Source organism: Denticeps clupeoides, chromosome 18 (genome assembly GCF_900700375.1).
Source record: "Denticeps clupeoides chromosome 18, fDenClu1.1, whole genome shotgun sequence".
NCBI lineage: Eukaryota > Metazoa > Chordata > Actinopteri > Clupeiformes > Denticipitidae > Denticeps > Denticeps clupeoides.
Genome location: NC_041724.1, coordinates 9,370,694 through 9,387,743, shown reverse-complemented (window position 1 = coordinate 9,387,743; position 17,050 = coordinate 9,370,694). Strand labels below are relative to the sequence as shown.

At 41.0% G+C, this 17,050-nt stretch overlaps 1 protein-coding gene across 5 annotated transcripts in view; it reads right to left on the bottom strand.

The window, feature by feature from the left end:
• LOC114768018 (teneurin-1-like) overlaps positions 1–17,050 on the bottom strand; it is a 179,354-nt gene that overhangs the window by 92,309 nt on the left and 69,995 nt on the right. For all 5 annotated transcript variants that reach the window (XM_028960053.1, XM_028960050.1, XM_028960054.1 and 2 more), the window contains 2 exons: positions 14,449–14,607; positions 738–940 (listed from right to left, as the gene is read on the bottom strand). In XM_028960053.1, the coding sequence (XP_028815886.1) occupies positions 738–940; positions 14,449–14,607 (362 nt within the window). The remainder of the gene's footprint in view (positions 1–737; positions 941–14,448; positions 14,608–17,050) is intronic.

The window sequence follows — 17,050 nt, the reverse complement described above, 5'->3', positions numbered from 1 at the left end:
CCTTATTTCAGAGCGACTTACAGATGACTCTGATGAGTCAATGCACGCTGGTACGCAGGAGACGGTAACCCAGAGCGACTGGCCCGATGACCTGCCAGCCTGACCAGCAGCGGTCAGCTTGTTCAGTGCAACCTGGTCAACAGCAGCATATGTCTGCTTGCATAAGCTTATACCTCTGGGCGCAGATTAGTCAATGTCAGAGACCGCCCAGACACACACACACACACCATCAGACATGCATTTCAAGGCCGTCTGACAGGACGGCGCTTTTTTCAGATCTTGCTGCCACTGTTAGAGAGAAATAAATGGCCAGTGCATATTTGACTATTTGAAAACAAATTGCCTGCTGTGTCGCAAGTGGTGAAGTAATGCGACTCGACAGGCCCAGTCTTTAATGCAGAGCAGCTCGCTTCCTGATTGGGGGTTTTGCATCAGGGGATGTTAATTGAAAAGGAGGTTAACAAACAACTCGTTAGTAAACCATGATAGTCGTCGCTTTTATCATATCCAAAAAAAAAAGAAGAAAGCCATCTGATTCACTGCACATAGTGGTATTTTTGGCTTACTGGGAAGAGACCTTCAAACAGATCTAGAGAACGAGGAAAACTCCCTCAAGAGATTGGGTTCTGTCGCAAGCAAATGAGATTTTTATGTAGGGGAATGTTTCATGCGGTTGTCACCAGGGAGCAACGCTAGATGCTGCTAACACGATGATCTCCAGCAAAAAAAAGTCTTACCTGTGTGTGCGTTGGGGGGAGGTTTCGTCTTCCATATATCCCCAGGAGGGCGTCACGTGTGAGGGACACGTTGAACTTGACATATGTGGGGTGATGGACTGTGATGTGGAACCTCCAGAAAAGGCCAGGGGGTATCACCTGTGTAACTTGGACACCGATGTCGACCTCGCCCCGGTCTATCGCTCGACCCCGCTGATATTTCTCTGTCAAGTGATAAAACAATGCTTATGAACAATATATTTTTATGTAGTTAATATTATAGTCATAAACTTCTAACACAGCATGTGCGTTGTTTAGAATGTGAGGAGTTTATGTAAGTAAAATACTATTCCATATGTACTCACCATATGTATTCATTATTTAACTACTTAAACATAGTACTATTGTATGGTGTCTATCTACATCTACATATATATCTTATATCTTTTTTATATCTTATACATTACTAAATATATTTGGAGGATATTGAAACAAGTGAATTTCCCAGGCCTAGGACTAATAAAGTCTATTCTAAGTCTGTCTATCTATGTAATGTTTGTTTAAGTGGTATATAATTATGGGTGTGCAAGACACTTCACCCTAAGTTGCTCCAGGGGGGACTGTGCCTGTAACTACAGACTGTAAGCCGCTCTGGATAAGAATGTCTGATAAATGCTCTAAATGTAAATATAAAACATGGACAACCATCGAATAACATACCAAGTAGCTTATGAAAATCAACATCTCAAACCAGCTTAAAGCATTTTAAATTGGTATCTTTCACTTGTTAACCATGCACAAATAGTTATAGGGTGAGCACATCTCCAGATTTTTCCAGACATGCCCTATTTTTGAGACCTGTAAATTTTGTCTGGTCGGGTTTTGAGAGGGTTTTTGAGCTGACTAAATGTCTATTCACTTCCAATCACGCTAGTGGATCAGTCCATTTGTCACGCCCGCTTGCTGACGGGGAAGGGAAGCGCAGAAGCAGGACATGCTGGGAAGGGGTTTTATTATAAAATAAACAATAAATAAATACAAATAAACAATGGCACGGTGGCCAAGAATGGGAAATAAATGGGAATCAACTAAAACAAACCCGCAGGCATGTGGCGATTGCCGGAACTGAAAATACACAAATAAACAACCGTGCACTAACGTCCACGAAAATGTCGTCGCTTCCAAAGGGGAGGAAATGTCTGGCTTTTATGCGCCGTCAAGATTGGCCACAGGTGATGAGCCCAGCTGCAGTCAATCCTGACACCATTATGCTACAGCATACTTTAAAAAACGACTATTCTCTAGTAACAGATCAAAGACAATGTAGGTTAATTAGCTAAAGCTAAACCTTAACATTATAATAGATTTGTAGATTTTGTGTGCGCATGTATATACATTACAGGCCAAAAGTTTGGACACCACATCTCATTCAATGTGATTTCTTTATTTTCATTACCATTTACATTGGTAGATTCTCACTGAAGGCATCAAAACTATGAATGAACACATGTGGAGTTACATACTTAACAAAAAAGGTGAAATAACTGAAAAGTTTTATATTCTAGTTTCTTCAAAATAGCCGCCTTTTGCTCTGATTACTGCTTTGTACACTCTTGGCATTCTCTCGATGAGCTTCAAGAGGTCGTCACCTGAAATGGTTTTCACTTCACAATTGTGCCTTATCAGGGTTAATTAGTGGAATTCCTTGCTTTATCAATGGGGTTGGGACCATGAGTTGTGTTGTGCAGAGGTCAGGTTACTACATAGCCAACAGCCCTATTGGACAACTGTTAATATTCAAATTATGGCAAGAGCCAATCAGCTAACTAAAGAAAAAGAGTGGCCATCATTATGTTAAGAAATTAAAGTCAGTCAGTCTGGAAAATTGCAACGAAACTGGCACACATGACGACCAACCCAAGAAAGGAAGACCAAGGGTAACCTCTGCTTCCGAAGACAAGTTCATCCAGGTCACCAGCTTTAGAAATCGCAAGTTATCAGCAGCTCAGATTAGTGACCAGATAAATGCCACACAGAGTTCTAGCAGCAGACCCATCTCTTGAACAACTGTTAAGGGGAGACTGTGCGAATCCGGCCTTCATGGTCAAATAGCTGCAAGGAATCCACTGCTAAGGAGATGCAACAATCAGAAGGTTCCCACTGTAAAGCATGGAGGAGGAGGTGTGCTGGTGTGGGGGTGTTTTTCTGGTGACACTGTTGGGGATTTCTTCAAAATTGAAGGTCACACTGAACCAGCATGGCTACCACAGCATCCTGCAGCAACATGCCATTCCAACCGGTTTGCATTTAGTTGGACGATACTTTTATTTTCAACAGGACAATGACCCCAAACACACCTCCAGGCTGTGTAAGGGCTATTTGACCAAGAAGGAGAGTTGCAGCAGATGACCTGGCCTCCACAGTCACTGGACCTGAACCCAATCGAGATGGTTTGGGGTGAATTGGACCGCAGAGTGAAGGAAAAGGGGCCAACAAGTGCTAACACCTCTGGGAACTCCTTCAAGACTGTTGGAAAAGCATTTCAGGTGACGACCTCTTGAAGCTCATCGACAGAATGCCAAGAGTGTGCAAAGCAGTAATCAGAGCAAAGGGCGGCTATTTTGAAGAAACTTGAATATAAAACAAGTTTATTAGGTGTTATTTAACCTTTTTTTGTTAAGTACATAACTCCACGTGTGTTCATTCACAGTTTTGATGCCTTCAGTGAGAATCTACCAATGTAAATGGTCATGAAAATAAAGAAAACACATTGAATGAGAAGGTGTGTCCAAACTTTTGGCCTGTACTGTGTGTATGTGTGTGTATGTGTATATATTTATATAAAGAGGTGAGACCACACATGTGCACATTTACGCTACCACAAGCCATTATCGCCTTAAATGAGCACCCTTCATGTGCTTTTTCTGAAAGAAGGGTGACCATAAAGATGTACCCCAGGAGGAGAATTTATCTCTAATTCTACCCCATTGTGTCTGTGTGAGCTTAACCTTCTCTGTCTCCTTTTGTTGGGCCTGTTTTATTGTGAGATATATACTTCCAACCCTATTTTCCTCCGGCCGAGACTGGGAATATATACTGACAACGCTCCCAACCCCCCCACCAGCCTCAGCACCTCTTTTTGTCATCCCAAGACAAAGGCGGTACAGGGTTGAGCCGTGATTTATGAATGGCACTGTTTATTTTCAACCTATAATACCTAAAGCTTTCTTACTACAAATTATTGAGAGCTGTGGAGTCAGTGAGAAGGCCGAGTGATTAATTGCAGGCTGGCTGGCGGTAAAGGAGGATTTTTTCCCTCACGCCTCTGCAAAGGTGTCCTTTGAGTGAGGGAGGCAGGAAGAGCATGGTGATTCAGCGGGAAATGGGTGAGTTGTGGCGCTGCTGACAAAATCAGAGGACGCCTGACCTCGCACTGGTCAATACGGACCTCAGCAAGGCACCCATTTTTGACCAAGCAGCCTTCGTCTGCAAATTACATTTATTTATGATAAACCTAGAATGTATCATATATATATATGAAAGTGAAAAGTGAAAGTGAACTGAAATGTGCCCTCTGCATTTAGGACGCCCAGGGAGCAGTGTGTGGGGACGGTGCTTTGCTCAGTGTCACTGTGGATCTGGATTCGATTCGGCAACCTTCTGATTACTGGGCCGCTTCCTTAACCGCTAGGCCACCACCACCACTATATGATTTACTGTATCAACTGCATATGAATATATACAGTGGATACAAAGAGCATAAAGACCAGTATTCATGATGTTAAACCACAGTGAATCATTTAAACTTTTTCTCCTTTAATGTGACCTGCAAACTGTAGAATTCAATAGAAAAACAAATCTGTTACTGAAAAAAGCTGGTTGTATAAATGTGCAAACCCTTACACTAACACTTTGTTGAAGCATCATTTTTTTTAATTACAGGATTCTGTCTAAACTTGCCGCCCCTGATTAACCCCATGTGAAATTCCGAATGGTTCACAGAGGGTTTGCAGGGAATCAAATGGATCTCATTGGTTTCAGTTAAGAGAAGGGTACACCAAAATTCCCACAACATTGGATACACCGAGGAAACATTCTGCCCTCAAATGTCAGGGCTTATTAAAATCACAAATAATATAAAAGTATGTTTTAAATGATGAAAAAATGAGCTGTAGACATCTATGGAAGATACACTTATGGCATGAATGCATAGTTATGGCATAGAATACATAGAGACAACTGACCAATTTCTCAGCAATTCTTTTCCAGAATGATTTTAATAGCCATGAACATATATTTATTTAAAAAATGTAATCAGCTTCCTCTTATGTCAGATTATAAACAGTGTGTGACTGAGTGTGTATGAAATGTATGCCGTGTGCATATGGATGAGTCTAAAATAGAAAGTAATTGGTTGGAACAGTGGCATGTGAACAGAAATCATTGCAACATCCCCGGAAATTCTGTCATAATCAAAGGACAAAATGGCACAAAAGGCACGATGTGGAAATCAACTGATTTCCAAGGAACCTTTTAGCATCTGAAATAGATTCAAATTAGGGTAAAAAAAAGTGAAGAAAGGCAACATCATTTCATCAATACACATTCGCAGGCGAGATGCCACTCCACCGCGTTGTGGAGAGATACCGGTCGGAGGTGTGAAATGCAATAATCTCAAAAGCCTCCACTGCAATCAGAGAACAATGGGGTTCTTCTGGACTCCCCCAGAGTAAAAAATTACAGCCATCAGTCAGACTCGGGGGTGAGGGCACTGTGTACTACTCCAGAGCTCTGGCTGCTCACTGCCGGAGGCGACGCCTTTGCCCCCTCGCATTCATCATGGACACGCTTTCTGCCCTGAAACGTGAGCATCTTTCTTGCTTGCCTGTCTAAGAAAGTGCAGATACAGTACGCAGGTCGGCAAAAAGCTCTGGGTTGTTTCTGTCTAATGACTATGCAAAACCTTGGCCTTTAACCTGGTCTTCGTTCAGACCACAGAGAGAACAGAATGCTGATAACAATGTTGCTCTATCGATATTCGACTGGATTTTGGATATGAAAGTGCATTTTCCCCGCATTGACTACCACTCTGTATCTCGTAAAAATCTCAGTATGCATCTGACCATAATCTGAATAATGAACAGCAGAGATTCTACAGCAACTAGGAAACCAAACACCACATTGCCTTTTCATGCTGAGAATCCAGTGACCTCAGATGCTGCACCAGATGTGAGTCCAAACAAGAGTCAGAGATGCATGGTCGTCCCAGGGTGCATTTTAATAATAAATAAACAGATGCCTCACTGAGAAAACCTGGACCCATCCTGCAGAATCATAATGCTCTATGGAGATTCACAAAACTGTAAGCAATAAGGGAAGCACTGATCTTAAAGGTTTGAATGTTAAAATTAAAATAAAATAGCAGGCATCCTAAGCAAGTGAGGAAAAAAAAGCTCTATTCATGTTCTGGTTGAAACATCAGGTTGAAGACAGGCCCCTTAACATAGAACAAAAGAGCACGATCAAGCAAAACCTCAGCATCATACACACCAAAACAAAAGAGCCACACCAAGGCAAAACTGATGGATTGGAAGGCATTAGGTGTGTCTTAATTCAGGGGCAGCATCCTTCTCAGTAAGTGGCCCTTGTCGACTGTGTCCTTGGATGGCTGCTGCTTCCGAGCATTGTTCAACTAGACGGTGAAGACTATAGATTTTTTTTTTGCTCCATGAAGCTTTCACCAGAACTCTTGGGATATCCTGGTCTGCAAAGGACTGGGAAAAGATAATTTGTTACGGCTCTGTGAGACGTTCATTCTTCAAGTGGACCTTCAGAAAAATGCAGACCCTGAATTGAGACACAGGAAGAGGAAGACCTTATATTGGCTTCTTGGAAGTGTGAAGAGAATCCAGGCCAGATTGTCACATTACGGTAATTACCATTTAATTAGAAGTCATGCAGATTGAATATGGACTAATCACCCCCAAGAAAACAGCACAATTCACATTCGAAACAGCCCCATAGTCTGTCTGTAATATTAAAAAAAAAACGGGGGGGGGGCATACAAATAAAATATTGTCACCTGAGCATTTATCATATGTCATCTCAATTAATGCTATTTTGGTTCATACGTGGTTTTAATACTAGAATTATTTGACAAGCAAGCCAGACTGGACTGAAATGGACACGTTAACAGCCCAGAGTAAAAATAGAATAATTAAATTATTTCAATTAAAAGTGTTTTTGAGCAGGTTCATAATAAGATTCCCACCACCTTCCTTCCTTTATTGCCAAATTAATGTCTGCTAAAGTCATTGAGGACATAATTCCATTGGCCTGAATGGCCCAGCTATTTATATTGGCTGCTTAACCCCTTCTTGGGTCGTTCAGAGCGCATCAAGGCATCAGAGTCCTGGACTCTGCCTACTGCAATACATTCCATTCGGTTTGCATCAATTCCTCAAGGCCTCGTAATAAAGACTTTTATTAGGTGTGCAGTGAGGGGTGGTTTTTATGACTTGTGTTATCTGGTCCTCGCTGGCGAGCTGTTGTTGTCACTTTAAACTATGAAGGGAGGGGGGAGGAAGGGATGCAGGAGATTCCCAGCCACTGTATCACAACAGGGCCTGATCAATAGCAATGATGTACCAGAGAGCAGTCAATCGGGGGTTGGCACAGGAGGGGAGGGGCACATGTGATTATTGATATGAGCAGAATACTGAGCTTTAATAAAAAAAAACAAAAAAACATTTGCAAAATATGTAACCGCCTCTCTCCACTTGTATCAATTAAAAGATGTTGCACATTCGAGAAATGCTCATCGCTTGATAATACTTCCTCATGCGCTGGTGCCTTAATGTGCACTTGTGCAAGTATGATCAAGCAAGCTGTTCATTAAAGCCAAAAGTTGCTTATCGGAGGGCTGAATGGAAATTAATGGGGTGCTAATTAAAAGGCCTTTAATGTCTATAAACCTCCAGCATGTCCTCGCTGAGTCAGGTTTGAGGGTGTGAGTCCAATGTTTGATTTTAATTGAACAGTCAGCGATTAGGCACGTGCACCACACACACACACACACACACACACACACACACACACACACACACGCACACACTAGATTTTTACGTCTTTGCCATGCTGACAAGTTTTCCTTCTCAAAAGTGTCACGAGTGAGACAATTTGGCACATGTAATTATAAACCAGCCATCAGCCTTCAAGCATAATTAAAACCAATTAGATGATTCACTGCAAATCATTGGGGAGGAGATAAAGAAGGGAAATAAATAAATAAGAGCAGAAAATATCCAGCAGGCTTTTGACCAGATGAGTGCGAGGCATTTCCTGAGGACCCAGGAAGTACTTTCAGCATCATTCTGAGTTATTCCCAGCTTGTCTGTCAGAAAAAAGCCACGCCCATGCTTTTATGTTGCCTGCGTTAATCCGGGTCAGATTAACATGCAGTCATCCTGTGATTTGGACTATGCAAACCTGGCACCTTTAATTTCACACCCCCTGTCCAGGAAATATGTGTGTGGGCGCATAAATTCAGCTACAAATCCTGGAATCCTACTTTATTTGTGGTTTATTAATTGCATTTATATATTTATTTTGCTCAGTAATCAGACGGATTAAGGCTGCTGGTAAATTTGGAAACGCATGGAAAGATAATTCACCTGACACCGCGCCATACCTCCCTGTCTGAACGTGTAATAGCAGCAGGGCCGGAACCTCACATGTGCGCCTGACAGTTATTGTGCAGGAAAGCCGCTACTCAGGTGCTGTCCGGGTGCTCAGTTTATTTTTGTGCGTGTGGATGCATTAACGGTAATGGGACATTTCCTACCGGAACGAAGTAGAGACAGCAGAAATTCCTGCTTTCATTTCACCAACACTTGACTAGACAGCAACCAAAGTAACCAAAGAAAGTTGAGGCGCAAATCACAAATGATAGCCTCAGTCAAGTCAATGCAATTTAAGCGTAGAGGAAGTTTTCTTCATTGAGAAATTTGCTCATTCAATTCTGCTCATGCAAATGCCAATCCATTAACCAAGGAGTCACCACAAGTCTCATATCAATTTGGTAATTGTAATTTTGTTTTAGAATTTGATATTCAAATGGTTTTGAGGATGTGCAATCCTCTCATGCAATTTGAAATTGTACTTTGTAACTGGTAATGAAATATGCATATCTATCATCATAGTAGCAACGATTTTATGAATTTCTTTAATACTAAAATAGTCACGAATAGAGATAAGATTATGGAAAATAATCTTCAAATAGCTGACCACCGATTAGAACACTTCAACATTATTAAAGAGCATGAACTAATTCAACTAAACTCGTTGTCAAATCAATGTACTTGCGCTTTGGATCCGCTTCCTACGAGGTTCTTGAACAAGTAGCACCCGGTATTATATATCCTCAAAATTGTTAACTCATTGCTTAGCACCGGCCACGTACAAAGTTCGTTCAAGGTAGCAGTCATTAGACCCCTGATTAAAAAGCCGGAAAGCTTGATCACAGTCAGCTTTCAAATTATAGACCGATATCCAACCTTCCGTTTACATTAAAAATCATAGAAAAGTCATAGCCCAGCAGCTGAGCCCATACCTAGACAGTAATAATATCCATGAAGTATATCAATCAAGACAGCGCTGGTTAAAGTGGTTAATGACCTGCTGTTGGCCTCTGATCAGGAACACATCTCGTTGCTTGTCCTGCTTGATCTGAGTGCAGCCTTTGACACTATCGATCACGCTATTCTCCTTGCCAGGTTAGAGAATGTTGTTGGGATTAAGGGAACAGCCCTTGAATGGTTCAGATAATTTCTGACCAACCGATATCAGTTTGTGGACATCAATGGTGATTCGTCTTCAAATAGTAAAATAGAGTTTGGTGTTCCACAAGGTTCTGTCCTAGGTCCGTTACTATTTTCCCTATACATGTAACCTTTAGGTGACGTCATCCGCAAACACGGTATTATCTTTCATTGCTACACTGATGACACAGCTGTATCTGTCAGCAATGCCAGATCAGAGGCAACAGAATCGAGAATTGTCTGAAGGACATTAGACAGTGAATGCTCACCAACTTTCTTCTGTTAAACCCTGACAAGACAGAAGCTCTCGTACTTGGACCTCAAGCAGCCAGGCATAAGCTGGCTGACTACATCATAACCCTGGATAGCCTTTCCATTTCACCAAGTATTGAAGTAAAGGATCTAGGTGTCATCATTGATGCAGGTCTCTCATTCAGTTCGCACGTAGATAATGTCACTAGGATAGCATTCTTTCACCTTAAAAATATTGCAAAAATAAGAAATATCAATTCAATGCATGATGCAGAAAAGTTGGTCCATGCATTTATTATATCAAGGTTAGATTACTGCAACGCATTACTGTCTGGATGCTCAAGTAGGTGCATGAGTAAACTCTAGTACAGAATGCTGCAGCCAGAGTTCTAACTTTGACCACATCACCCCAGTCTTCCAATCACTGCACTGGTTACCCATCAAATTTAGGATTGACTATGAAATCCTACTTTTGACCTATAAACCTCTAAATGGTCTTGCCCCGCAATACCTGAGTGAACTTTTAGTTCTTTACGACCCACCACGCCCCCTTCGATCAATGGGTGCGGGGTCACTAATGGTACCAAAAGTACAGAAGGTCACAGCTGGGAGCAGATCCTTCTCCTATAGAGCTCCGCAGTTGTGGAATGGCTTGCCAGTCAGTGTCCGGGACTCAGACACAGTCTCAGTGTTTAAATCCAATCTGAAAACCTGTTTTCTATCTGTTTTCTCTGGCCTTCTGCTAAAGTCCCAGACACTCATTTCACTTCAGTTGGTCACAGTGTCAATTATAAAGTCCAGTTTATCACACAGTCACCCTGTTAGACACAGACAGTGTTAAATTCACCCTAGTTAAGCTGTCCTAGTTAGGGTACTGGGCCTCTGTAGCACCAATATACTACTATTACCACATATGTCAGTATCCAGTAAAGAGACAGCAGATAAATCCTGGTTCCTGACAACTGCTAAACGATGACTCAAATGGACCAGTAACATAATGGACATGTAATGTAGACCATGACAATGGACTACACTCTGGACTTCTCCAACCATACAACTGTAGGACTTATTATTATTTTTACTTTTTTTTTCTTTCTTTCTTATTGGACAAATCATCACCAGCCCTGCACTGACAACATTTGCAGGCTCACTCTACCCTGGAAGGGGGTCCCTCTCTGTATCACTCCTTCCCAAGGTTTCTTCCTTTCTTTTTTTCTCTCTCCTAGAGTTTTTTGTGTGGAGTTTTTCCTTGTGTGCAGAAGGGTCAAGTGTGTGTGTGTGTGTGTGTGTGTGTGTGTGTGTGTGTGTGGGGGGGGGTTGTCAACTGTAGGGCTTGTCAAAGCCCATTGAGACATACTGTATGTGATTTTGGGCTAGATAAGAAATACATGTTGTTGTTGTTAGTTCAAACTGAATTCTTGGTTCAGTTTTGAAATGTTTTGATTATGATTTTTATTAAAAATGTTAGTAAGTCCAATTGCATTACATTTTGCTATTTTTATATGGAATCTTATTAAAATAGTAGCACAAAAAACAATAAAATATCTCTCCCTGTCTGTTTCATTGCATATTACCATATTCTCGTGATCTAGTGTTGGTCACCTCTCACCTCTCACCTCTTTGACAGCTTTCTAATAAGCATATAAACTGACTTCAGTTTGTCCGTTTTTCTTATCAAGGCATTCCTTTAGTTCAGTGGCTGGTTTTGAAAAAACACTGAAATGCAGAAAAATCAGCCAGTGGAGAAACTGCTGTAAATCAAGTCATCCTTAAAAAATGGTGCAAATCTTTTGGAGCCTTTTTATTGATCCCCATAAAATAGAACCCCATAAAAAGTAGAACCAATCCATTACTCATCAACAATAACTGAACAACTACATTGAAAGTATTAAATGAGTCCTTATCGATTTCTAACGCTATAATTTTGTTTAAGACAATAGATCCGTGTAAATCTGGGCAGAACCAACAAGCATCTGCACAGTGCACAGAAATATCCCAAAGCAAGCAGCTATTTATGAGTAGACAAACTCAAACAAGTCTTCATACCTTTAATATTTACACTTCTTTTTTTATGTATTTACACTTGGCTTTTTATGTACATGTTACATCATCTCTGGTCCTGCTAGGGATTCCCACTGGACATACCGAACAGAGTATTTCACGTACGTAAAGTAAATGTTAACAAGATTAGGCTAATACATTAAGTCTGTAATTAATTTGTAATAATTTTCTGATGCAATATCTCAATTCCAAAATGTTTGGCCTTAATACAATATTTATAGCTGCCCTGGATTCAGCACTCTGGAAAGTGTCTTAATCCAAGAGAAGCTATTGGATTTGTTAAAGGCAACATGTCTGATTATTTTTTACAATGTAGAATTGCTCTTCTGGTGCACAGACAAACTCAGCTGAGAACCACCTAATCATCATCGGCAGGCCACATGTCAGTCAAAGATTTTATTAAGCACGAATATACAAACACTGTCAGTATGAGACCTATCCAGATCACTTAAGACCTCAGTGTGGAAACTTGCTGTAGGAAAGAGTGTCTGAGCTCATTGTTTAATGAGAGACACCATGCATGAAATATGCGGTAAGAACATAAAAATTGCTGTGCATTGTTTGGAAAATCACATCTGTTTAGAACCATCCCACCAGACTCTTCCAGGCTGCCACACATTTTAATAGGACCCTGGAGGAGCTGTCACCAAAGAGTTCCACTTCCAATCCTTTTCCCACCCACGTATTTAAAAACAATATATAAAACCATATTTTTCAGCCACCAATAATTCCTCTTAATTCTGTCCAGGTAAACCTTGCACTTTGTTAGTGTTTCTTTATTCATCCATGCACACGAGTTCTGTAGTGTTTTATTATTACTTATAACATTTATTACTGATATTTAATCTATTATATTACATTATTATGTGAATATACAGTCTTGGCCAAAGGTTTTGAGAATGACACATATACTGCTTTTCACAAAGTTTGCTGCTTCAGTGGTTTTAGATCTTTTTGTCAGTTGTTTCTTTGGTGTGATGAAGAAATATTACAAGCATTTTATACGTTTCAAAAGCTTTTATTTACAATTACATCAAGTTTATGTAACGAGTCAATAATTGCAGTGTTTTTTTCAAGAACTCTGCAATTTGCCATAAATGCTATCAACGTCTGTGCCAAATCCTGACTGATGGCAGCCCATTCCTTCATAATCAGTGCTTGGAGTTTGTCAGAATTTGTGGGGTTTTGTTTGTCCAACCACCTCTTGAGGATTGAACACAAGTTCTCAATTGGATTAAGAATTGGATTAAGAATTGGATTAAGGTCTGGGGAGTTTCCTGGCCATGGACCCAAAATATCAATATTTTGTTCCCTGAGCCACTTAGTTATCACTTTGGCCTTATGGCACGGTGCTCCATCATGCTGGAAAAGGCATTGTTCTTCACCAAACTGTTCTTGGATGGTTGGGAGAAGCAAAGGTGACTTAAAATATTAGATCTTAGGCAGAATTGTGAGTGAGCCAACTCCCCTGGATGAGAAGCAGCCTCACACATGAATGGTCTCAGGATGCTTTACTGTTGGCACGAGACAGGACTGATGGTAGCGCCCACCTTTTCTTCTCAGGACATTTATCCAGATTCCCCAAAAAATTTAAAAGGGGCTTCATCAGTGAAAATGACTTTACCCCAGTCCGCCTCAGTCCAATCCCTGTAATTTTTTGCAGAATATCATTCTGTCGTTGATTTTTTTCTTGGGGAGATGTGGCTTCTTTGCTGCCCTTCTTGACAACAGGCCATCCTCCAAAAGTCTTGGCCTCACTGTGTTTGCAGATGCCCTCACACCCACCTGCTGACATTCCTGAGCAAGCTCTGATCCTGGTGCTTGCTGGACTTTCTCTGTCACCCTGAAGCCTTCTTCACAACACTTGAACCTCTCTTCTTCTGATGATCTGATAAAGGGTTGATTTAGGTCCAATCTTAGTAGCAGTAATATCCTGCCTGTTCAACGCAATGATGACTGCATGTGTTTCCAGGTAACCATGGTTAACAGAGGAAGAACAATGATTTCAAGCATCACCCTCCTTTTAAAGTATCCAGTCTGCTATTCTAACTCAATCAGCATGACAGAATGATCTCCAGTCTTGTGCTCCTCAACACTCTCACTTGTGTTAACGAGAGGATCACTGAAATTATTTCAGCAGGTCCTTTCAAAGCAGGGCTTAAATGGGATAACTTTCATGGCAAAGAGGGACTTTGCAATTCATCTGATCACTCTTCATAACATTTGCAAATTGTCATAATAAGAACGGAAGCAGCAAACTTCATAACAGACAGTATTTGTGTAATTCTCAAAAGTTTTGGCCAGGACTGCACCAATTTGGGTAATATTTGTACTTTTTCTTATTTGAATGAACATTGACAGTAGCATTGCATTTTGAATTTGTTTTATGATATAACATGCTCTATGTACATAAAAAAAAAACTTTTATGCTCAACCTCCAAATGGTTTGCAATGGAAAATAGTGATATAAGTGGAACATCCGAACATTCAGATTATATTTTGTGCAGATATTTTAATCTGCAATTTAGAGGGAATTGATTCTTAAATCTCAAAGCAAAATCTATAATATGAGGAGCAGAGCAACAGTAATGTCTCCTCACCTCCTTTGCCTTTCAGTGTTTTGTCGAGGTTGAGGGTGTCCAGTGGCGTGACTGCAGTGGGGCTCGGGTCAGGCTCCCTGTCCAGGTTACTAATGCCGTTCTCATAGAGCTGTGGCGTGGCTGGCTTCAGCTGCCATGTCAGGCCAAACAAGTGCACCGCTGAGGATGACAAACACAAACACACACAGAGAATGCTGTGAGTACAATCAGGCAACTGACAAAGTGCTTTTTCAAACATTGAAGTTCATAATCATTGAGCAGCAGAAGCTTAAATATATATATATGTATATATGTATGTATGAGAGAGAGAGAGAGAGAGAGAGAGAGAGAGAACAACTTCACCGTTTATATGCTTATTAGAAAGCTGCCACAAAGGTGACCAATTAAAACACATCTTCTGAGGTTGACCCCCCAGAGCATGTTAAAGCAGTAACATATTCTTTTGTGCATGACTAATGATCCTTTCAAAGACACTGTGAAGCATGAATCTATATGGACCTTACTGAACAACAAAAGACCACAGAGAGTGGCTGTTGTAGGTAAAAAAAAAAAAGTAATTGTTTACCTGACGAGCAAATCACAAGAATCATTAAATAAAAAATAATTGGACCTGGGAGCCTTTTAGGTGTTTTCTGAAATGGCAGATAATTGACAGGTTAAACAGGATGGAAGATGTCTCGTCCAATCGAAAAGCTCTTTTCAATCCACCAAGGACCAACTTACCCAGACATTGTATGAACCCCCCCCACAAAAAAAAGAGAAACTTTGAGTAGTTCTCCCCACTCTCTGGACCAGGGTGAATTATGGGAGTAAAAAGGGAGGCGGCTGGGAATGGTCTCATGCATTTAGATCAAGACAACGCATTCCAGGCACATCAAAGCTGGAGAACGTGGGCCTCCTGTCTGCTGAAAGGCGTGCGACACAGAGGCAGTGCGCTGAAGTCTGCGGAGGAGAGCAGTCACTCCGGGCCCATCTGAAGAGGAATACCTAATTACACTCAAAGTAGTTCAAACCAATTTGCATCTGTTCTAAAGTTCAGTGGTATAAAAATTATCTTTCTTTGAAAATATGGTAAATGTCTGATGAGCTCAGGGAATAGAGGCAGATTTGGTCCCACAATGGAGAAAGAGAGAGAAGAAATCCTCTCAAACGTACATAGAGTAAGGAACCTGACGGGGGAGAAAAAGGAAGGAAATTGCGACTCATCAGCGCTATCCTCGATTGGTTTATTTGTCGCCAGTAATTAGAACTGCAGCGAAAAAGTAAAAAGGTACTTTTACTTAAAACAAATGGAAGCTCAGCCTCGGCCGATCTTGTTTCTCTTATTGTGGTGCTGACCAGGCATGACCTCTCAGCTGTTCAATAGACAACGTATAACTAAATTCCAGGCAGTTCTGGCAGAACTATTGTGTGTACAAGCCATGTACTATTTCGGTGCAACATAGCGGTGTTGGAGAACCAACTGTACCTGGCCGGTTATGGGCTTCCTACTAAACATGTCAGTCCACAGAGCATCTCTCTTCACTCATCCTGATTGGATGGCAATGAAATAACATCTGTAGTGGAACATTTAATTTAGTTTTATTTCATGCTGGGTAAAATGAAATATAGCGTTCTCAAGAAAAAAATCTGTTACATATTTAATTAGGTAATTTTCTTGCTTTCCTCTCATGGGTCAGTTCTGCTGAGAAGATCAGTAGTTTATAGCTGTACACCCGTGCAATACAGTATTACTGTATTATAAGCGAGTAGTAAAAAAAGACATTTAGCTGCAGAAATGCAGCCTGATCTGACCTTATAAACCGACTAAGAAATGTCGACTTGAAACCTAGTTACAGCTTTGGGAAAAGCAGCCAAAAGTATTTGTTCCCTTTGATGTGATCACATGACCTCCCCAAGGCAAAGTTGTGTTTAAAAGCTTTACTTCCATTTAATGCTTTACTGCAAATTTTCACTGTCTCTATAAAGTAAGTAATTAAGGCCCGGCACTGTATGTGACACATTGATTCATCATAATCAATCCCATTTCACATGTTCAACATGGCCCTTCATGCATCATGATGACCAGCAGAGCAAGGCATTCAACAATAAGCCACTAACTTCATAACCAGGACCCCATTCCTTCACCTTGTCCTTTGAAAAGACACAAGCCTTAACGCCTCCTTGCGCTTTCATCCTTCTTTCTACATTTACGGTGTGACTAACCCCAATTTACCTCCTCTGGGAGGCCGTGCTCCAGGTAAATACCCGGTGCTTCGGCTTCACCTCATCATCTTTCTTCTCCTGCAGCACCGCTGACCTTTGCTGGGCCACTTAGGGGACATCGTAAACCAGTCACTTGAGCACACCGGGAGGGATTAACGTAGAAAACGCCAGATCGTGTCGAGTGGGGAAATTAAGACAGGTCTCCCTTTCTTGTCCAATTTTCTGCCTGTTTCTGCCTTGGTTGGTGAGGAGGATGCTTGTTAAGGTGTCATCAGAGCAGCAGTTACATTACAGTGAATGGATTACAACACAAGGCTCTACTCATGTTCCTCCAAAAAGATAATAAAAATAATTTTAAAAGATTCATGTGAATCTATTACTATTAATTCAGGTGAGT